We start from the raw sequence: 24,650 nt of genomic DNA, 5'->3' as shown, positions 1-24,650 counted from the left end.
AATAATTTACTATGATTGGGATTTCCCCCTAAGGTTTTTTTCAAAAATTATAATACTAAACATATTGCTTGAAGATGAGATATTCCCTAGAAAATATGCAAGACTTTCAACACTATCATATTACAAAACAAAAGTTCCCTCCGTTATTCTCCAAGATTGATTCCTAAGGTAGGATCCTCCCTAAAGTCCACTAAGTTGAAGATAATCAAGGATCCTCACTGATGAACTCCTCAAGCAAGGATCCTATCACATGAGAAGTTCAAAGACCATACGAAGTTTAAACTTCTCCCAAGTCTAAAAGCCACAAAGCCTAAGTATAATCAGGTTCTATCTATCCTTATTTTTAAAGTTATCTTCCTTATGCGATGATTGAAGATTTATCATTCTAAATGGATCTCAACTATTTTGAGATCCTAAATGGGTGACTAACTATTTTTAGGTTATTCAGATCCGGAGATTTCATGCAAATCCTGAACTCTTTAAAGATCCTAGTTATAGGGATCCTCGGAAATCCTACTACTACAACCACGCAATTCAATCACGCATGTAAAGAAATATAAAACAACCATAGCATTAAAGGGGTTGCCCACCAAACCCACAAACAAAAAATAATGGTAATATTGTCTTACACCCCTAAAAACCAAAAACTATTTAATCTAATTCTTTACAGGCCTAGACCTTAGACTGGTCATCATTGCCTGGGGTCTTCTCCGCCCGGCCCGCCTTCGGCTGTTACCCTTCAGCATCCTGAATGGTGTTCATAGGTTCACCAGTTAATTGGGAAAGAGCGGCCCACCACCATACAAGGTTCTGGGATCCTGCATTGGCCACATATTTAGCTAGTTTGATCTTGGCTTCCCAGACGGCCACAACAGCATTGACCTTTGCCTCGGCGATCACCTCCTCCATCTCTGCGATGTGCTCCTCTTCCTTCTCAGCTTTCTCCTTCCTCCAAAGTTCCACCCTTTTTAGAAGGTACTCATTGGTTGCTTTCCACATTTTCTCTTGCTCTTTGAGGGCTTGTTCGGCTCTTTCAACCTGGCTCCTCAACTCAGCAGAGACGTGGTCGGAGACCTAAAACAAGAAAGACATAAGAAATAGAAAAAGAGTAGAAATGCAAAGGAAAAAGGATATTTGTTCTTACATCTTGAAAGAAGGAAACCAACTTCTACAGTGCATCTTCTTCCCCAAGATTTCCAAACTCAACTCAGAGAAGACCTTGCCTTCCATTCCTATCATGAGATCCCCCTTAGATTTGACCGTGAAAACTCCGGGATCCAAGAAGAGAAAGGAAACCAGCTTCAGGCTGAATCCTAGCATCAAAATCCCTAAAGCCATTGCCAGCAGGAAAAGTTCCAGACGGCTTCAACATCTCAATGTCATCGTCGATGAAGGTACAAGTTTCCTCATAAAACAAGATATTCTGATCTGTGAAATCATCATCGGGTATTGCAATGATGTTTGCACGAGATCAAGTTACTTTCTTGCCCATGATCGGATCTGAATAGGGTCGAAAAGAAAAGGAAAAAAGAAAAGTACCTTCAAATGGTATTCGATGAACGTAAGAAATGAGAGCTAAAAGAGTAAGGTAGAACTGAAAGGATGAGTGTTCTATTTATGTAGGAATCACGGAGAGGTAAAATGTTGATGTGACCTATTCCAATGGCTAGAAATTTAACCATTGAAATTCAAATCACCCTGTTCATTAAACTTCAAAATCTTATCTCTTTTTTATTTTGTTCTAGATTATCCCATTACATATTGATAAACTAACCTCAAATACTCCGCAGGAATAATTTGGGGACAATTGTTAGGGTTAGGATGCCACAATTACATTCAGGATCCTCAAACCTCAGGATCCTTAAACATATTTCAGGATCCTGATTACTATCATTTATTTTCCTGACATTTATAACGGCTATATGCTTCTTTATTTTTTTTCACATGTGTAGAAATAGTCAGCTAAGGACTTATTCTCAACAAAGAATCATCTTGACCAGGAAAAAGACCCGAAATATCAAGTCAAATAACATCTATAAGTTGATCTCGGAGGATCCCAGAATTATCAAACTTCTTGTTATTAGCTTTAGACTATAAATAACACCTGTATTCATCACACTACGCATACAAATTTTAGCTTATCCACGATACTTGTACTTACATTTACACAATCATCTCTATAACCGACTTCTTCAATCAATAAAATCATCAAGGCAGGTGATTATTATCACCTCCCAAGGTTTTGTGTCGGGGATCCTAGCAAGGATCAAGGGCTTTCCTTATAAAACACTTGTGTCACTTTGATCATCATTTTTTACTTGTTTATTCTAAACATCACAACTTCTTATACAATTTGGTTGAGTTTCACTTGTGTAGTTTTGAACCAAAACAACCTAGTAACATCATCAGTAGGTTACAATTTATTTCCTTGAAAAAATTATTCAAACATCGCCATTAATTTGGTTGCAAAATTATTAAGTGTTTTTTTTTTTTACCAAAACAACTATATATAATGTAAACTTTTACCTAGAGATATGAATTCAAAGCCGATTCAACATTTAAATATTTGAGAATGAACATATTATTTAGATGAATCATAGTGAACTATAGAAACGTAGCAATATTGAAAGTACATTATATATCAAGTACTCTTTTACGTAGAGATATCAATTCAAAGCCGATTCACCATTAAAATATTTGAAACTTGGCGCATTTTTGGCCTTCCTTGTGGGTTGGAGTTCAAACATGCTCTGATGAGACTCAAAACTGACTTAACCTGCTTCTCAACTTGTGATGATGGAGGTGGTAACCGACTATCTCCCACATTTTCTGACAACTGATAATCAAGAGACAATATTGGAAAAGATATTATGAGTTCTCCAGGATATTTTTCCATGATAACTTCTAATGCAACAACTCCAAAGCTATACACAACACATTTTTCGGTGGCCACCATTGTATAAGCAAGTTCTACATCGAAGAAACATGAGATAAAAAAAAAGAAAAAAAAAACTATATTAATCCCATTAGGATTTAACATTAGATAAATACAGACAGACACATGAAACTTAAAAAGATATACAGCAAACATCACAAAATTACGTTACTTGGCACGATATAACCATAGGTGCCTACAACTGCGGTCCAGTTGGAAGAGTCTAGCTTTAAAAGCTTGGACGTGCCAAATCAGAAATATGTGCCTCGTAATCAGAATCTAGGAGGATATTGGCTATGAAAATGTCTCTATGAATTATGAATTATAGGTGGTGAGAAATCATGATGCATATAAGCCAAACCATTAGCTACACCCTTTATGATGTTAACCCTTGTCAACCAATCCAATTCTTTTGCTAAGATATCACTTCCTAAGATTGATCCAAGACTTCCCTTTTCAAGGTATTCGTTAAATCAAAAATATGTGACGTGCATGGGAGCAATATCCATAGTTTCACTAAGTTTCTATGCTTTATGTTTGTTAATGCTCGTACCTCATTTAGGAAACCATTTTGATCAACATTCTCAAATGATAAGTGATGAAGTTTCTTGACAGCTACAAAATTGTTAGTGTGTAGCTCGGCTTTGTACATAATATCGTATCCTCCGGTCCCAATACAATATGCTTCATCAAAGTCATTTGTTGCCTTCAAGATTTCATCATATGCCACTCTTCCATCAAAACTTTATATTGAGAAAAAAATATCACCTTCATCCCCCAATGGTGTCTCTGGACTGTGGAGACATATTCTTTTGTTATCGATAGGCAATAAGGCCAAACATGAATAAACCTTATTAAAGTGCCCCAAAAAGAGGGACTACAGTTGCAAGGATGAGCTTATGATGAAAGGGGTCATTTTTCATCATCATACTTTGAGTTGCACACAGTTTCAATCATGTAACATTTCCACACAATCCTATGTTGCCTTGTAGTGACGCATTCCCAAAGATAGCATAAGGGGAAACCGGACTTGTGAGCTCATTGTAAGAGAGGTTGATATCAATTTCGATAAGTAACATTTTAAAAGCCTTAGGAATAGAACAGATAGTCTATTATGAGAAAGATCCAATTTCCTCAAATTTTGCAAACTTTGAACTTCAGATGGTATCTTTTGCGGGAGCAAATTCTGAGATAAATTGAGATCTGTAAGTTGCCTTAGTTTACCTATCTCATATGGGATTTTTTTTTTCACTGAGCTTGTTATTACCAAGATTCAAGAAGTAAATTTGTGGCCAATTAGCAATACTCCATGGCTTCGACAATTCCTTAAGCCTTTTGAAATAGGACCAGTGAGTTGATTCCCACTTAGTGATACATTCTGAAGCTTTTCCCCATGGCACAAATCTTCGGGCAAATGGCCAGACAATTAATTTGTGTCCATTTCTAGCTCAAGCAAGGCTAAAATTCCCAATCCTTGTGGTATATTCCCAGATAATTTATTGACACGAATGGACAAATATTGTAAGTGGCTTAGGTTTCCTAGAGATGAATGGATAGAACCACCAAGTTTATTTTGACTCAAGGCAAGATTAGTGAGAGACTTTAAATTCCCAAGTGCAAAAGGAATGAGACCAGAAATTTGATTTTTGTACAAATGAAGGAGATTCAAAGATGTCAATTCACCTAATGATGAAGGAATTGAGGCAGATAGTTTGTTTGAGAAGAAGTGCATGGAACAGATGCACTAGAATTCGTAGTATGGGGAATCCATGAAGAGAGCAAGGAGTTGTTTGGGATTTGAAGGCTTGCTTTCCATTTAAGAAGAGCATTGGTTTCCTTCATAGAAGTAGAAGCAAGATTTGGTATGGGGGAGAATGTAATAATTAGTAGAGCTAGAGATAATAGTAAGAAGTTTGAAGAAGACATTATTTGCGTTGTCATGTTGTTTTGTAAAAATTATGGTTTGTATGTTCGAATTTATACTTGAGAGCCGTCCTTTGCTAGATCATGTCCCTTTGTCATAAAACGAAAATTTGGGCAGTGTCATATTTTTACAAGAAAGGGTGTATTTTACGTGAGAAGTTAAAAGTCCAAATTTTCCATAATGAGTGTATTACCCTTCGAATTGTAATCCTCATGACAACCTTAAAGGTTAAAAAAGAAATTAAAGTTAGTTAGTTATCAAATAAATTAACAACATTATTATATGTAATTAAATCGCGGATTTAACAGTGTGATATATCATGATCATCAGTTGTTATTTTTGTTTTAAGATTAGTTCTAATAGAAATCTCAATCTGAAAGCAAATGTTCCTATCATATTGATTAAGTGAAATTGTGTATATAGTTGTTTCCAGAATCAATCTGGTTTCTAAAAGTGTTGTTTCAAATTATAGACCATACAAATTTTGAATATGCTTTTTCATAAATCGAAAACTTATGACACCAGAAAATTACCATGAGAAACATCTGGAAAACAACATTTTTTAATCTTTTAATAGTGAATATTGTTATGCGAAGATAACATGAAACATGTATAGAAAGTGAAGTAGAGTGTGTTTTAGCATACAACTGATCTTACTTGGAGGATTCTTTGATTTGGTGTTCACTATAACGGGTTATTGGCAATGTTTTAAAAACTGGTTTTTTAGGTTGAACCGGTATGGTGACCGGTTTCTGGTTCAATCGGTTTAACCGGTTCGACCGCCGAGTCAAACCGATTTCTATAATTTTTATATTTTTTTCGTGTTTTTCTATACATACATACACACATATCAAGAATTTGATGTCTACAAGTTCGAATATTAAAATACATATGAAAACAAGTTGTAGATCAATCTAAATACATTAAAATAACATATAACCATAAGTTTTACATCAACCAACGTGCATTAAAAAGAAAAATAAAGCCCTAGATGAATATAAACGCATCAAAAAACTTCATAACATTTATCGTGTGCTTTTATTCAGAAAAATCTTAATAAATGTGAAAAAACTACCAAAGTATATCATTCAGAAGGTTTCAATTCCATGTGTTTTTATTCAGTTTAACCGGTTCAACCGGTTTAATTGAACAGGTTCAACCAAATTTTTGTAAAAATCGGTCAGTTCAATCCGGTTTAGAAATAGATATAAAACCGGTGATAGTTGAACCTAGGGGTGAGAATTATTTGGTCCGGGACCGAAAAACCCAAAAACCAAATCGAACCGAAATCGATTTCAAACCGAACCATATTCAAATTTGGTTTTCGATTTGGTTCGAGACCAAACCGAATTGTGAATTTGGTTTTTGGTTTGAGTTTCGGCCTCATGATGAAAAAACCGAATTTCATAAATAAATTAATTAAAAAAATATATATTTTATATTTTATATTAAATAAAATTATTAATAATAAAGTAAAAATCATTTTAACTCATTTACCCTTTGGATCATTTTGTATGAAACTTTAGATATTGTTGTTTGCAACTTTAGGTTTCTATGTTAAAAACACTTTAATTTATGTTTGAAATTTTTTTAAGTTTATATTTGGTTTCCTCAGTTTTCAATCCGAACCAAACCGAATTAGAATTCGGTTTGGTTTTCGAATTGGACCAAAAAAAATTTAACCGAAGAAACTGATTCGAGGAAACCAAAAAACCGAACCGATTCCCACCCCTAGTTGAACCGCTCCCTTCCCTGGTTTCCGGTCCAACCGGCTCGACCGGCTGGTTCAAACCGGTTTTTAAAACATTGGTTATTGGGGATCGCTCTTTCAAAAGAATCGACAAAATGAATGTATATGGGGCATTCCTTAAATGTGGATAATTTAAAAGGTGGTGGTTATTATTATTTGGGTTTATTACATGGTTATTTGGTTATCATCTCCTTGATTGTTAGTCATATACGTCAAAAATAAAAGATCATTTTTTATTTTATAAGCGAAAACTAGCAAGATGCCACTACGGAACATTACAAATGGGAAATAGAAAGAAAAATGTTATACAACCAACCAATCTAATTAATATTACAATTTGTGTTTCTATTTACAATCCAAAAAAAAGGATTGTCGTGACAATGCTAACAAAAATCTTCAAATTCTTTGGTTTTCTAGATCCAAAAATGAGCTTGTTTCGATACAACCAAATAGTGGTTAAATTCGGTTGATCAAAGAGACATAATAATATTCATATGGATAATTCGGTTGAACATTAGTGGCTTATGGGTGTTATTGGATTTCTCATATGTAGATACTAGGGATTTGTTCCTTAACCATGTATTAATACATGGTTTTCTGAATTAAAACAATGGCATGAAGACTTTTGTATTAATGCATGGTTTTCAATGCATCTCATATGCTAACCTTTTTGGTGTGGAATATTGTATTCATGTTCATGAATTAAAGCTTGGATTCTTAATTTCTCTTTAGGTAAATGATAAGCACGATGATAAATACAAGTTAAGGGAAAAAGAAGGGAAAATCATTGAAATTGGTGATTCCAAAACCAGAGGTGAATAGTTGATTCAGATGTCACTGAAGTTGATAATCCCAAAACTCAGGTTATGATGACAATACAAGGGGAAAAAAAACGTGGTTTTATTGTGTTGATATAAAACTGAAACTGGAATGCACCTGATACATTTTGATCAGCATCTTTGCAAATTGCAATTAACAGGTTCTCAAGATGATGTGAACACCACTGTCAGTGTCCACAATCTCACTTATTTCACCAACCTTCAATGCGTATGTTGCATCTTCAAAGGGCTTCTGCATCTGGTTCCTTCCAAATGATCCTGTTTCAAAGTTTTCCATGAATGTTTCAGTTAACAATGTGCTCCAATTAGTAGTCAATTCATGAGTAATGTGCTACAAAAGGCCTAAAGAGAAAGATTAGGTATTTAGGTATGCATCATGATTCATGGCTCATCGCTCATGCTGCTGTTATTGATGTTGAATGTCTTGAATATCCACAGGAAAAACGTCTCTTTTGTATTACTAACTAATGTTAAAGATTCATGTAGTTGTTTGAATCTTCAGCTCTGTAAGGAAATTTATACAACTGGAAGAAACAGTCATATAGCATAACACGAATATAAGAATCAATGGTATAGCAATTTCGGAGATCAAGCATACGATTGCTAAAAATGAACTTCTGTAATTAAAGGGCAGAAGGTTAAAATTTTGGACATACCGAGATCTCCACCGCGCTTAGCAGAGCTGCAATCGGAGTAACGAGATGCGACGTCCTCGAACTTCGACTTTCCAGAAACGATGTCATCGCGGAGTGATTTGAGCTGAGACACAGCGGCCTCTCTTGTGGTGCTGCTGATGATTCGACCTTCTGGATCCTTCCAGGACGCCTTACGACGAGATCCTTGGTGCTTTATCAGTATGTGCGAAGCCCTAACTTTATCGGATGAAGACGACGACATTCTTAATTTCTTCTTGTGTATGATGATCAGCGGCGGCCGTCGGATCTGTGGTTTTCGTTCTCTTTCGATCGGAATCGATTGTTGCGGATTTCAAGGGGTTTTCCGGAGTGGCGGTTCACGGCGATCTTTGGAGCTTCATCTGAGAGAAGGTGCTTGTGTGGGGTGTAAATTTGATGATTTGTGGGGCTCGACATTACGGCGTCGTTTAGGTAATTCATAATGTAGAGAATAGAATATCTCGATAGACCCTTTAGGCTTTAGAAATAACGAAATGCCCCTCGTAACTCTAGTAAAAAACATGTGCAATTATTTCATTCATATTTGACAAAATTTTACAATTGGTCCCTGTGGTTTACAGAATATCGCATTTTAAGGACTTTCAAGCAAAAAGTCACGCGACTGGTCCATGTGGTTTGTAAAATTACATGAAAGATTCTTAATCTAACTTTTTAGCTGTTATATTTTAATGGAATAGACTATTTTTCCCTTCTACTAATATTGCAATACACTACAAACCTCAAGGACCATTCGTATAATTTTTTAAATTTGAAATTTTATTTATATATAAATTATAAATATAAATTTCGTATATATATAATTTATAAATATAAATTTTTTAATATATATATATATATATATATATATATATATATATATATATATATATATATATATATATATTCAACAATTTGATAATTTTTTTTTATCTATTTGACATTTTATTTTTTATTTTTATTTTATAATTTTAGTTATTTATGGTTCGATAAACCATATCAAAACTTTTTTTTTTCTTAATTATGAAATGAAACGTTAATGTTTTTTTTTTAAATTTTTCTTGTTACGGTTTATTTTTTTTATTTGAAATTTTTGACATTTCATCAATTTTTTGTTATATATATATATATATATATATATATATATATATATATATATATATATATATATATATATATATATATATATATATATATTATTCTTTTATTGTTTTTATATATTTTGATTCATGTAATGAAAAATAGAAAAACAAAAAAAATAAAAACTCAAACCCCAAAGTTGTAAAATACTCTAATATATTAATACATTTTACACTTTTCATATTTTTGGTTTTTTTCACAGTTTTTTATTAATTTTGGTTATTTATGGTTTTCGTAACTTTTTTTTTTATTTTTATTTGTGTAAGTAAAAAAATTATATTTATTTTCTTTATTTATATTTGTAAATATAAATATTTTATTTATGCGAATCAAAATAAAAAAAAAAGTTACAAAAACCATAAATAACCAAATTATAAAAAAACCAAAAAAAATCAAACACCAAAATTGTAATATACTCTAATATATTTATACATTTTACACTTTTTGGAAAAGGTTAAAAAAAATTATCAAGTTGACGAAAAATAAAACGAAACAACGAAAAAAATAAAAATAGAAAATAATTAAAAAATAATATGAAAAAAAATTTAAAAAAATAATACTAAATTTTTTTAAAAAAAAATACAAAAAACCAAAAAAAAAATATGAAAATGTAAAATGTATTAATATATTAGAGTATACTAGAATTTGGTGTTTGATTTTTTGTTTTTTGTTTTTCTATTTTTCATTACTTGAATTAACATAAATAAAAAGCATAGAAGATTAATAATTAATTAAAATTATAACAAGAATAGAAAACAAAAGGTCAAATAATGATAATGATAAATACAAACATAAAGTTGTTAACGATATTAACTATGGAGCATAAAAAAAACATGAACAGTAACGGCATAAAATTAAAAAAAAAAAAAAAAAAAAAAAAAAAAAAAAAAAAGACATTAATGCTTCAATTCACAAATAAGAAAAATTAAAGAAAAAATAATTTTGACATGGTTTATCGAATTTAAGTTTATTTATTTGATTCAAAATAAATAAAAATATAACAAAAAACCATAAATAACTAAAACTATAAAATAAAAATAGAAAACAAAATGTCAAAAAGATAAAAAAAAAAATTATCAAATTGTTGAAATTATATATATATATATATATATATATATATATATATATATATATATATATATATATATATAAAATGTGAAACTTATAATTTATATATACATAAATTTTCAAATTTATAAAATTACACGAATGATCCTTGAGGTTTGTAGTGTATTGCAATATTGGTACAAGGGCAAAATATTATTTTTTATTAAAATCTAAAAGCTGGAAAAGTTAGATTTAACTGTATGAGGACCTTTCATGTAATTTTACAAACACAGGACCAGTCGCATGACTTTTTGCTAGGAAGTCCTCAAAAGTGCGACATTCTGTAAACCACAGGAACCAATTGTGAAATTTTGTCTTCGTATTTAAATAAGAATATAATTATTTTATATAACCCATTTAAAAGGTTATAAATAGTTGAGCTAAACTCATTCGACGCTTTTCTATTTTAGGTAAAATTTTTAGCTCTTAACATCTAATGTGTTTTTAAATTTAACATATAACTAGATATAAGATCTGTGTATTACATGTATTGACTAAAAATAATTAAATATCAAAATTTAAAATTAATTATCTTTTAAAATAAAATTTTGGAATTAAGAAGCAAGAAACATATTTATTGAAATTTATTATCACATTTATAACATTTAAGACTTTACATATATAACTATAAGTATTAAGTATTATGTGAGGTTTTTAATTTTAAATATTGAAAAAAAAACTAAAAAATGATATGTTGATATTATTTATTTCAAAAATACCATAAAATGACAACAAGTCAAAACTCATGAGATTGACGTATGGCAAAAATGAATTTCATTTATTATAGTAGAAGAGAAGATATAACCTAACTTAATCAGTTTTCACGTCATTAAATTGAAGTGACCATATTTAATAGAGAAATCTTCGGAAAAGTCCTTATATTTCATCCGAATTTATGAAAAAATCCCAAAATAAAATTGGTTTATGAAAATGTCCCGATTACCAGAAAAAATGACTATTTGACTCTTTTTTTCTGGTTTATCGGTTTCAATTATACTCGGTTTCATTAAAGTCTCATTATTTCACCATAATTTTCATTGAAGTCTCATTATTTTACCATAATTAGGACTTATTCGTAAATTATGGTAAAATAATAGGACTTTATTAAAACCGGGTAAGTAATGAAATCGGTAAACCGGGAAAATAGGGCCAAATCGTCGTTTTTACCGGTATTTAGGACTTTTTCATAAATTAAGATAAAATATTGGAACTTTTCCGAAGATTTTCCTATTTGATATTTTAAAATCAAGTTAAATCGAGTATGGACCAACATTTGTTTAGAACATGGTATTGGAATCATGTTCTTTCAATATTTTTCATAATTAGTCATGGCCTTAGGCCCAAGCCCATACACATTTTGAGGATAATCAACTTAAATCGTGAACAATCTTAAACTTCGACATTTAAACAATGTTTTAAAAATTGGGTTTTTAGTTGAACCGATCGGATGACCGATCTAAACCGTCAGTTCAATGGTTTTCTTATCTTTTTTATGTTTCTTATTTTTTCCCTGCGTATTTATTATTATATAAAACTTAGAATTTAACATCCACACATTCAAACAATAAAAATGTATATGAAAATTATTGTAGATGAATCCAAACACATTAAAAAAAAAACACATTGTCATAGGTTTTACATCAATCCACATACATCCAAAAAAACATAAAACATAATACCTAAACAAAAAATATAGTTTTTGCTTAAAAGTAACGCATCAAGATCAAATCAAATTATGGATCTTGAGACATTGGAGTGTTATACGCATCAATCTCACGATCGCTTAATAAATGAAATTCACTGTCAACTTCGTCATTATTAAAAACAGAGCCGGTTTCTTTTTCTACAATATAAAAAAACAAGGTTAATGTCACGAAATAGCTTAATAATAAACTAAAATTATAACACTACATTAATATTTATGGCAAAAAATGTCACCTTGTGTTTGAGCAGCCGATTCATGCTCTTCTTCGTCAAGCATATTTTCTAAATCATTGTAATCAAGTTCTCCTTCCGGCTCTTTTTCAACCACCCAAAAATCCATCTTGTCAATACATTCATAGTCAATAGGATAGTAAGACCTTAACCTTGAGTTTGCAAAATCATTCACAGAAAAAATTGTAAAAATAAAATGACATTGATATTAATTAAATATTTTATTATAATAAAACGTACCTATTTTTTAAACGCAAGTTGTTGTGCACAAATACAAGATCATTTAGTCTTTGATGTTCCAACCTATTCCTCTTTTTTGTTTGAATCATTTCATAGACACTCAAATTACGTTCACATCTGGAAGAAGATGCGGTTTGACTTAGTATTCTAATAGCAAACTTTTGTAATATTGGAGTATCTCCGCGAAATAATTTCCACCACTCATCTACAAATAAAATGGTAAGAAAAAAATATATTTCACAATAATATAGTTAATAATAGTATACAAAAGTTAAATGTTACGTGGATGGGTACTAGTACGAGAAGCAATGGAACTATATCTACCAAAAGTACATTCACTGTTACGAAACTTGCCTAGAGATAATGTGAGATCTAAAATGCTTGTACCGTAAAAATTCTTCTCAACCATATCAAGAACACCTTGAAACACCTCTCTCTTAGAACAAACATTCTCATGATTATACTGAAAAACTGGATTTAACCAATACGCTGCACAATGAATATTTTTTCTTAGCATTCTATCCTAATGACGATCAACTATATCAGTATAAGGCCTGTATAATTCTTTCTTCTTCTTAAATAATTCATTTACCCATCTTCTTGCCCGATACATTCCCTCATAAACATAACCCAATGCAGGTTTTTCATCTGAATCACATAACCGCAAAAGTCTTAACAAAGGATTCATCACTTATACTGTAATCAAACAATTTTTCCAAAAATTTTCATTCAAGACAATATCTTTACATTCAACCGCATTTTTCACTTTCTAACATCTTCTTAAAGTTGTTAGATATGACCATTGCTTGTAAATTGGCTTTATGGTCATACAAACTTTTCAATGCAATAAACGCAGTACCAAAACGGGTAGCACCTCGACGGATGATTTCTGTCCAACCATCTCTTTTTCTTAACCAATTCAAGGGCCACTTATGATTGTAAATAAAAACAATAACTCTGGATGCAAGAGTGACCAAACTTTTTACATTATCCGATTCCGAAACATCCTTTAATATAAGATTAAGACAATGTGTTGGACATGGAGACCAAGTATCTTTCACATAGGCTATTACCAGCAAGTTTGTATTTGGCAGCATTATCAGTAACAATCTGAACCACATTCTTGTGTCCTACCATTTCAACAATCTCAGCAAACAAATTACACAAATTTGAAGCGTTACTCTTTATATCAGATGCATCAACAGATTTAAGAAATGATATTCCTTTCGGACAATAAACCAATAAATTAATTAAATGGCGTTGCCTAGTATCCCTCCACCCATCACTCATAATTGTGCAACCACTTTCAATCCATTGACTTCTATATGAATCAATTAACAATGAAATGGACTTCTTTGCATCTGACAATAAATTGACCCTCAAAGCATGATAATTAGGTGCTTTATACCCATGACCAATACCCGCTATTTTATCTACCATGTGTTGAAAATAAGGAGAGTTACAAGCATTCATAGGTACACATGCATCATAGAACCACATCGCAATTGCTAAATCGACATCACGTATTTTTTTTGATTAGTTTGCATGGCAAATTTAATAGTGGGTTGAGAAGGATCATTTATACTTTTTGTGAAGAAAGGATGAAAATTTGATGTACCTTTCCGTTTTCCTTTTTTATTAGGTCGTGCTTTGACATCGCCACTAGCTTTGCGTTTTTCCCTTTGATTAGTTTGCATGGAAAATTTAATACTTTTTGTGAAGAAAGGATGAAAATTCTGTCTCTTCATCGTCATCCGAGATAGTAACATTGTTTATGCCATCACCACTAGCTTTGCATTTTTCCCTTTGTGTCGTTTCTTTCAAAAGACCTTGCATTAAGAAACGGACTTCTGGAGATACTTTAGTACAAGCTGATATGTCACCAATAACACTGACAAGATGTTTCTCAGCTCTGCTTATTCCACCACCACGCCAAATTTTTTGACAAAAATTACATATGTAACTCTTGTTTCCTTTTTCATCCTTAGCTAGAGTTATATTGTTCCCATGCTTTATCCATCTTCGCTCTTACATTTGATTGAACGGAAGGTTGTGATTGAGATTGTGTTTCCATTGGTTGTTTGTCTTTAGAATCCGTGTTGAACTATATTATTAGAACAATTTCAAAATCAGAATAACAAACATAAATAAACTAAAACTAAGACAGAGGAATCCTGGTCGTATTCTTGTTGATATGATGGAAAAAAAATAGTTATTAATGAAAAGTAATGCCATCATATTGCAGTGGTAACAAAAAAATCAAATTCTTTGGCTAGACTATTTCAAGCTAGTGTTGCATATGGGTATTTTAATTGGAAGCCGAGACACACATGAAGTCTAAGGTATTCCCTCTCTTCTATTGGAATGTTTCTACAGGTAACAATTAGGACACCAATCACTTTTGCAAGGTTCAGTTACTTATCATGAAAGCTATGATATTGTTATTTGTTTGAAGAAGTATTGACATCTGGTTCCATATATTTTGTGCATATTTATCAATCATTTTAATAAAAATTATTTAATAGTAGTTTTAGAATAATTAGTCCAACAACCTCTAGGAAACAAAACATATATATTATAACTTTAAATATGATAGTTGCAACATCATTGGTCTTGAAAGAAACAAAACATATATGAATATAACGATTCATTACTTAACTTTATCATAATTTAAAAGACTAATAATTTTTTTCTAGAAACTATATATCATCTAACTCTACCTAACCATTATATTGTATGATAAGCTAAAAACAAAATTAAAACGAGCCTATTTCACATTCACATTATTATATACAACATTAGTGATTTGGAAAAATAAAAACTATTGGAATGAAGTAGATTTATTTTCAAGCAGGTAATTGTGGTTTTCTTGTTTACATATAACATTTAAACATACAAACTTGTAAGTGTTAACATTAAAAGTATTATCCACATAATCGTACGTAACTAAATACATATAATCATGTGTGGTTATATGTATCTAATCACATTATGATTTATACGGACAAGATTCGTTTTGCATTCTCGATACAATAGTTATTCTTATGTATTTAATCACATATGATTTTTAAACACATGATTCATTTTTGCGTTTTTTGATTCGATACTTGTTCATTGTCCATATATGATTATTATATGTGATTAAATACATAAAACCGCATGTGATTAAATACACTAGTTGTTCTTGTTTTTTTGTATATAATCACATGTGATTATATGTATTTAATCACATATGATTTATATGGATAAAAGCGAATCATGTCCACATTAATCATATATTATTAATACATGAAAGAATTATTAAATCGACACGAAAGTAAATAATTTCTACGTAAATCATATGTGATTAAATACATGTGATTAAACCCACCACGTACCACCACCACCCACCACCCAAACACTACCACTACCACTACCACCTACCCACCCACCACCCACCAGCTACCACTACCCACCGAACACCACCCACCACCCAAGATTTGTTTTTGCATTCTCGATCCAATAATTTTTTCTAGTGTTTGGTGGGTGTTGGTGGAGGTGGTGGGTAGTAGGTGTTTGACTTAATCACATATGCTTATATTCATTAATCACATGTGATTATATGTAGTTAATCACATGTGATTAAGTACATGAGAAGAATTATTGAATTGAAAACACAAAAATGAATATTGTTCATATAAATCATATGTGATTGGATACATATAATCATAAGTGATTATATGTATCAAATCACATATGATTTATCTGGACAAGATTCATCTTCGCGTTTTTTATTCAATAATTATTCTTTATCCATTTTAATCATGATTAAATACATTTAATCTCATTTGATTATATATATATATATATATATATATATATATATATATATATATAATCACATATAATCACATGTGATTATATGTATCCAATCACATATGATTTATGTGGATAATATTCATTATCATGTTCTCGATTCAATAATTATTCTTCGACAACTTTAATCATATGTGATTAAATACATCTAATCACATGTTATTATATGTAGCTAATCACATATGATTTATATGGACAAAAAAGAATCTTTTAAATATAAATCATATGTGATTAGATACATATAATCACATGTGATTATATACAATTGAACAAGCATTGAATAAAAAACATGAAAACAAATTTTTGTCCACATTAATCATATGTTATTAAATACATATAATCAGATATGATTAAATACATGAGAAAAATTATTGAATGAAAAACATGAAAATAAATCTTGTTTATGTAAATCATATGTGATTATATACATATAATCACATGTGCTTATATGTATTTAATCATATATGATTTATGTGATTAAACACAAAATGAAACATGATTTACGTGATTATATGCATTCAATCACATTTGGTTGTAGGTGGTAGGAGGTGGTGGTCTGGTGGAGAAGGGTGGTGGTGGGTTGTGGTGATGGGGATGTTGGTGGTAGGTGGTAGTAATGGTTGTGGGTGGTGGGTGATGGGGGTCATGGGTGATAGTTGGTTTATTGTAGTTGTGGGTGGTGATGGTGGTGATGAAAGATGGTAGGGGTGACAAGTGGTGGGTGGGTTGGTGGTGGTGTTGATGGGTGGGTGATGTAGGGTGGTTGTTGCATGTGTTAATGTTGGAAGTTATAGGTGGTGGTGGTAAGTGGTAAGTGGTGATGATGTTGGGGGTAGTGGTGGGTGAGTGGGTGGTTATGGTAGTGAGTGGTGATGGTGGGTCGTGGTGGGTGGTGGCGGGTGGTGAAGGCAGGCGATGATGGATGGTAGTGATGGGTAGTGGTGGGTGGTGGTTGGTGGTGGTGGTGGTGGATAGTGGTGATGGTGGTAATGGGGGGTGGTGGTGAGTAAGTGGTGGTGGTGGCGGTGATGGGTGGTCGAGGTCAGTGATGGTGATTGGTGGTAGCGATACATTGGTAGCAGAGGCGAGAAGTAGTTGGTGGTAGTGGCGATTGGTGGTGGTGGTAGCATGTGGTAGTTGGTGGTAATGACATGTAGTGATGATGATGGGGGTGGTGGTGGTAGTGGTGATGGGTGGTGGCGGGTGGTGTAAATGGGTGGTAGTGGCGGGTTGTGGTGACGGGTGGTGGTGGAGTCAGGTGGTGGTGGGGGGTGGTGATGGTGCTGGTGGGTAGCGGGGGTGATGGCGGTAGGTGGTGATGGCGAGTTGTTGGTGGTGGTAATGGGTTTTAGGTTGTGGTGATGGGTGGTGGGTGGTGGGTAGTGGTGGTGGGTGGTGGGTGTGGTGGTTGGTGGGTGGTGGGTTGTAGGTGGTGGTGAGTGTTGTTGGCTAATGAGTTTTTTTTAATTGTTTTTAACTATTTTTTGATTTATATGAATATCATTTTATACATTTAATTTAAAAAAAATTGTATGGTCCAAATTTGTTCTCAAATATTTTCGTAATATGAAATGTTCTCAATCAAACGCTCCTCTCTCTCTCTCTCTCTCTCTCTCTCTCTAGATATATATATATATATATATATATATATATAATGTGATTTTCATCTACTTCAAGTTTAAATGTCGAAGTTTACGATTGTTCACGATTTAAATTGATTATCCTTAAAATGTGTATAGTCGAACCAACCAACTCTAATTTATGGCTTAAAAGCATTGAAAAACACTACTCTTTGATAAAAAAAAAAAGGCCATATAAAACTCTTACGTTATTGTTGAGTACATGTTTGGGTATTTCTTCATTTGCTATACAAGCCACGGAGGAGTCTGCCCAAGTTGCCGAGGACGATGGACACAACAATCACATGTTACATAGGAAATTAATAAGGACAAAGTTGAACAACTAGAAACACAAAAAACCCCTAAAATGCAACTATAATATCAAAACCTATCATTACAACTATAGTTATTCGTCATCATCACATCCAAAGTTAGTCCATAACTGCAACCAATTGAGTAGGCACACACAATTGGACGACAAGTCAGTATAAAAAGACAACCCAACCACGATTATTTCAAAATCAAGCTCATTCAGACAATCAACATAGCATTATTTGTGACAACTCAATAAAAAAAATATTCTTTGTTTTTATATATGGTATACATAACCTAAATTATTCAGCTTCCACATAATTAAATTGAAGTTGCAATATTAATATCTTTATATCGGGTTAAATCGAATATCGACCATTATTTGTTCAAAATATGATGGTATTATGATCATCTTTTCTCAATATTTTACGGATAATCAACCTAAATCATAAACAATCCTCAACTTTGCCCTTTTATTTGTAGGTTATTTCAATAAAATCCCTTAAAATTTACAAAAAATGTTCGGTTATGCCCATTGTCCGTTCTTTTGTGCGTTAATGCCTCGTATTCAAAAAGATTTGTTTATTTTTACCCTTTACCCAAATTTTACCTTCTATATCAGGTGACCAAGCTTATGTGGCGTTGACATGGCTGCCATGTCAACGATACCTTCTATTGTGTTTTATTCAAAAATAGTTTAAAACAAATAGTGAAAACTACAAGTTTAGAAACGGAAACAATTTTATGTTTGAATAAACTAAAACCATTTTACCCACCAAGGATCATATTGCAAATCATGGAAACATTAAAAGTATCTTAGAAAGGAAAAGATTACAACCTTTGAAGTCTTTGATTCTCACATGAGATGGAAGTTGATAGAATGATGCATTAAACTCCAAAGAATAAGCTCTTTATAATGTATCCACTAAGCAAGGAAATACCCCCAAAGATACTAGTCCTACTTGTATATTAGTTGTTCTTAAGCCTTAGGAGTATACACCAAATATACCTTCAAAGGAGAACCAACTAATATCCTTTACCCTTCATTACTCAAATAAAAAAAATAGAACAGAGATAAGCTCTCATGCTCTTGGTTTTAAGGAGAAAGCAAGAGAAGAAGGATACAAAAAAACTAGCTAGTTTTTGCCTATCTCTCTTCTATATATACATGTAACGTCCCAAAAACATGATCCAAAAATTTCATTTTTAATTTAATTGAAAACAATATTCCAAACATTTCCATACATCCCGATTAAAATAAGTGTATCAAACATCATAAAAAAATCATAGTGAAATCTCAAATGCGGAATCCATATGGTGTGTGCGATGCAGTCAACCCGAGCTCTTTCTTTTAGAACCGGAAGTACCTAAAACATAAACTAAAAACCATAAGAAAAAAGATTAGTGAGTTCCTCAAAATACCATATACCATACATAAAACACATAACGGGCCCCACCCAAAGAGTATAACGATCCCCGCCTTAACTTGCATAACGGGACCTGCCCAATGAGTATAACGAGCCTCGCCCACATACAATTCATATCAAATAATAGCGTACAAGATAATCATTGGGTCCCGCCCAGAAAGCATACAAGCACATACACATACTAGTGTCACACATACAATGAGTATTCTAACATATCAAATCGTGAGTCGGCATTGGTGCCTTCGACCCGCTATACATGGTGAGGAAACTCAACTCAAATGTTGAATCTCGCTGAAGATCCCTAGCTGTTGTCCTGACGACTCCCCAAGCTATCAGTACAAAATAACACCTAATTAACAATGGGGTTCCAAACTATATCCAATAATCCATACTTAGGGTAAAATGACCATTTTACCCCTGATCTACTTAACTAAAACTAAGGCCCAATTCCACAATCTAAAAGGCCCAAAACCAAATAATCCTTCATGGCCCATTTATGACCTAATTTTTGTAATTAGGCCCAATCCCTTAATGGGCCTTACCCTAAGCCCAATAACTTTTTCCAAGACCAAGACACTTGTCCTCAGAAGGCCTAACAAGAGCTCATAAACCTAAGCCCAATAGGAGGCCCAAACCCTTGGCCAAACTCGCAAAATCCCTCTGACTGAGTACACGGGGTGTACTCAGTTGTACGCTAAACGTACTCGCTGCTTGGCTTGTACGCCTAACATACTCATCCATTAAGCCAACTTTTCCATTAAGCTTTTATTGCTTAACTGTCCAAACCACATATCTGAGTCATAATCAATGTCTAGAACCATAAAGTCACTGACTTGGTGACTTTGCATGCCCCAAATGAGCCCAAACTCAAACTATAACATTCCACTTCCATTAAATGAACTCAAACTCATGCATGGGTGAGTTCCAACCCAAAATATGCTAACTTTAAGACTTAGAAACCTCAAAAACATCAAGAGGGGAAACTCATAACTTCTGGTATTGCATCAAGCCACCAAAACTCACTCATGGGACCAAAAGTTAACCAAAATCAAGCTAAAACTAGATCTAAGCTATGACACGTCAAGTTCAGAAATTTATACCTCCAAAGAGTGCCAAATGATGATGATGTTCTAGATCTATAAGCTCTCACTCTTCCAATGAAGCTTCATGATGATCGTCTTCCTTCAAAATCACCAAAATACACCCAAAATGACCTTCTAAGCTCAAGAACACTCAGCAATGGAGTTAGGGTTTCGTGGAGGCTGATTAGGGACAAAAGAAAGGCTGATAGAAAAGATCTCTAGAACATAATGTTCTTTAAATAGTGCTGAAACCCTAAATATTAGGGTTTTAGGTCTGGACACATACGTCGTGTGTACCAACTTGTATGTTGCGCTTATGTGCATGGAATCCATGACTCACTTACTCGTGTACGCCCCGCGTACATTGGTGGGACCCCCCCGTGTATGGCACCCCCAAGCCCAAAAGATTAAGTCCAAGATCATTAAATCCCAAAATCAAAATGAGTAACCTATTTAAATAATTAAATACCTTAGAATTACCGGGCATTACAATACTAAGACTTATGTACCAAGTATGGCCTCTAGTACCAAGCATGAGTGAAAGATATTAACCAAGAAGCAACCTTCTTCCCATTAAGAGGGACTTATGATTGTGAAATAAAAGTCAAAAATAAGTTTGTTTTTTCATTCCATTATTCCAACTAGATAGATACAGGTTCAAATTATGTAGTTACTCAAAGTGCCCATTTAATTTGTACATAACATATATATTCATACCTTTTGAATATAACTAGTGTTTGTTCTCTTTATTATTATTATTTCCTAGAAACAATAATTCCAAATATGACGGTAAAAATATTACTTTCATAAACTAATGTTTTTCTAATTAAATACACGTGTTGATTACATTTATTAATAATCAAATTACCATAATAAATAATCAGTTAGTAGTAACTTGCTATAAGGTGTGAGCCTACATGATCATATGTCATTTTTGATATCATTTTATAATGACTCATAGATATAAATATCTTTTAATCTCCCATTTTCATAGGACTCATCATAGATTGATATAGATGATGATGAACGTCTAGTAACATTTAACTACCCCCAATAACACATGGCGAAGAATGTCATTCATCAACATCCAATTACCAAAAGGTCAAAGCTATAATTGATGTATAAGGTAGGTTTATCAATTATCCCTTTATTACTGACATTCGGTTAAACATGAGACTTGGATCACAATCAATCTCATTTGGTGTTCAAATTTGGGTAACATGCATTAGATGTCTAGCTCTCAACACATAAGAGGTACAAATCCCATCTTGACTACATAAGCCTCTTATAGTTTACAACACACCTGATAATGGATTTTATAACTGCGCAATTAAGGATAAGACGTCAAAGCATAACACTCCCTACACGTAAGTCCTTATATATATCTTAAGTATTAAGGATACAAAGATAATACTTTTTATCAAGTACCACTCATAACAACAATCTATGAGGTGATCTTGATGCAATTTGTCCAATACAGTTCTCTGACAAGTACCTATGAATTTTGGTTACAAACCAACTATGAACTTTTAGAACATTAAGATTATTCATGGATTAAACATGTTAATATATAACACAAACAATAATATTGTGAAGATCGTATACCAATATATCAAAGCAATATGATAGTTGTTTTTTTAATATTCCAATATCTAAATACTAAATCCAAAATCAAATCCTAACTCTAGAATAACAAAGTCTTATGGCTGATGTGTGACCATTCATACTTAACTTAAGAAAGACTTTATTAATGTAACATTTGCATTTCTGGTATTTTTCCTTTTGGCCCTTCATTTAAAAATCCTTTCAATTTGGTCCCTAGCCCAGTACGTTGGGTGTATTGACTCGTTAGATTGGTCGAGGAGGTACCCACGCATGCGGGGATATGTGGTGGTACGCGGGACGTACGGTCACCATGGCAAACCCTCATTTTTAGGGTTTGTGTCCTATTTAAACACCTTAAGACACTCATGGACCTTATTATGACCAGCCTCCACCTCTCCAAAACTTAATAACAAAACCCTAATTGCCTTTTGAGTGTTTTGAGCTTGAAAGTGAACTTTGAAGGTGTTTTTGGTGATATTGAAGGAAAAAGAACTCTTGGAAGTTGCATTGGTGTGGCTAGAGCTTGTGGATCCAGAATCATCACCGACTTGGAAAGCTTTTTGAAGTATAAAGTTCTTATCTTAATGGTTCATTTTGATATATTAATGCTTGTTTTTGTGCTTTTTATTGTCCTTTAAGTCATACATGAGAGTATGAGCTACTGCAGAAGCTAAGGATGGTAGATCTTAGCATTTTTGAAGTCAATTGTTCATAAAATGAAATCTTTATGTGTTATTTTGGACCATGCATGAGTTAGGGTTCTTATTATGGGTTTTATTGAGTATTGAGTCCCATTAAGACATGTAAAAGTGTAAACTTACCAACTTTACGTGTTAAGTCGTCATTTAGGATCAGATCCGAGTATTAGACATAGTGGCTTAACCAATTATGATCTTAATGGAAAAGTTGTGCATGATGGGGAGTACGTTGGGCGTACCCAGCTTGTATGCAACGTGTACTAGCCTAAAGAGGCATACACATAGCGTAAGTCTGAGTACACCGGGCGTACTCAACATCCATTAACTTTTGTTGACTTTTGGATTTTAGGCCATAGATGGAATACTAGGGTTTTAGGCCTTGTTAGGCCACTAGTTTTTCTGACTTTGGGTCATTGTTAGGCTTTGGGCCTTCTTGGATTTGGGCCCATAATGGGTTTTGGGCATCATGTAGGAATTTGGGCCATATGGGGCTTTTGGGTGTCATTGGACGGGGCATGGTTATGGTTTATGACCTAATTATTAATTAGGGTATTATTTGATGATATTTAGTGCAGATGTTCCTAGATCAACAGTCCGAGCATTGATCTGGTTGTTCAACAATTTGAGGTGAGTCTACTCCTAGTGCTTAGTGGATCGAAGGCACCAATGCCAACCCATGATTTATTATGATTAGGATGCTAGTTTTATGTGTGACTCTTGCATGTGTTGTATGTGATATGTATTCCCGGTGGGGTCCGATGCCAGACATGGCCTGATGAGTGTATTGTATGCTTTTTATCTTAGTGGTTCTTTCATGTATTTTATATGTCTGTATGAATGTCTGGCGGGGCCCGATGCCAGATGGGGCCTAATGAATGTGATGGGACGGGGCCCATCTCATGTTCCTGAAAGATCTGTTCTGAGCGTGGCCCGATGTCGGGCGGGGCCCGATGGTTTTCAGGCATGGACCATCGTATGTTGAGGTGTTTTGGGTAATTCACTAAGCTTCGTGCTTATAGTTTTCAGTTTATGTTTCAGGTACTCCCAGATCGAAAGGAAAGAGCTCGAGGTGATCGCTTCACACACACACACACTATGATTTCTGCTTTATATAACTTTTATGTATTGAGATGATTTATTGACATACTCTTATTTTCCTTTATGCTTTATGAACATGTTTGGTTGGTGGTTTTAATTATTATGAAAAATGAAAATTTTGGTCTTGAATTTTGGGACGTTACAAGTTGGTATCAGAGGCTTGGTTTGAGGGATTCAGAGATACTCTTGGGTGTGTCGGAACTCAAACTAAGGATTTTGTAGATTTTTCAAAAAAGGGAAATGTTTATAAAAAGAGTTTTCTTAATAAAAGAAAGGGGTGTGGTGCATGTAATAGATTTGCACAAGTAAGTTTTCCCAAAATACATATACATGTTTTATGATTATGCATTAAATTGTGAATCTGTAAATCACATGCTACATTAAGGCTAAGGATCCGCTTGGAGAGATGCCTT

The 24,650-nt window shown here is 33.0% G+C and overlaps 2 protein-coding genes across 2 annotated transcripts; both read right to left on the bottom strand.

The window, feature by feature from the left end:
• Window positions 1-7,371: 7,371 nt before the first annotated feature.
• On the bottom strand, window positions 7,372-8,533 carry LOC111897556 (peptidyl-prolyl cis-trans isomerase Pin1). The gene is made up of 2 exons (XM_023893514.2): window positions 8,105-8,533; window positions 7,372-7,706 (listed from the first exon to the last, which is right to left on the bottom strand). Exons 1-2 carry the CDS (start codon window positions 8,343-8,345, stop codon window positions 7,582-7,584), a joined length of 366 nt encoding a protein of 121 aa, XP_023749282.1. The 5' UTR covers window positions 8,346-8,533; the 3' UTR covers window positions 7,372-7,581.
• An 8,717-nt stretch (window positions 8,534-17,250) lies between these two features.
• On the bottom strand, window positions 17,251-17,526 carry LOC111898047 (uncharacterized). The gene has a single exon (XM_023893995.1). It carries the CDS (start codon window positions 17,524-17,526, stop codon window positions 17,251-17,253), a length of 276 nt encoding a protein of 91 aa, XP_023749763.1.
• Window positions 17,527-24,650: the final 7,124 nt, after the last annotated feature.

The sequence above is a fragment of the Lactuca sativa genome, chromosome 3, assembly GCF_002870075.4.
Source record: "Lactuca sativa cultivar Salinas chromosome 3, Lsat_Salinas_v11, whole genome shotgun sequence".
In the NCBI taxonomy this organism is placed as follows: domain Eukaryota; kingdom Viridiplantae; phylum Streptophyta; class Magnoliopsida; order Asterales; family Asteraceae; genus Lactuca; species Lactuca sativa.
Note: the sequence above shows the minus strand (reverse complement) of the source record. Positions and strands in the feature narration are given on the sequence as shown.

Bases quoted from the DNA above. Each gene is read 5' to 3' on its own strand.
- LOC111897556 (XM_023893514.2), bottom strand. From the start codon at position 8,345: ATGTCGTCGTCTTCATCCGATAAAGTTAGGGCTTCGCACATACTGATA. The intron at 7,707-8,104 runs GTATGTCCAAAA...ACTTTGAAACAG, and splicing joins TAAGCGCGGTGGAGATCTCG to GATCATTTGGAAGGAACCAG.
- LOC111898047 (XM_023893995.1), bottom strand. From the start codon at position 17,526: ATGCTACCACCACCACCAATCGCCACTACCACCAACTACTTCTCGCCT.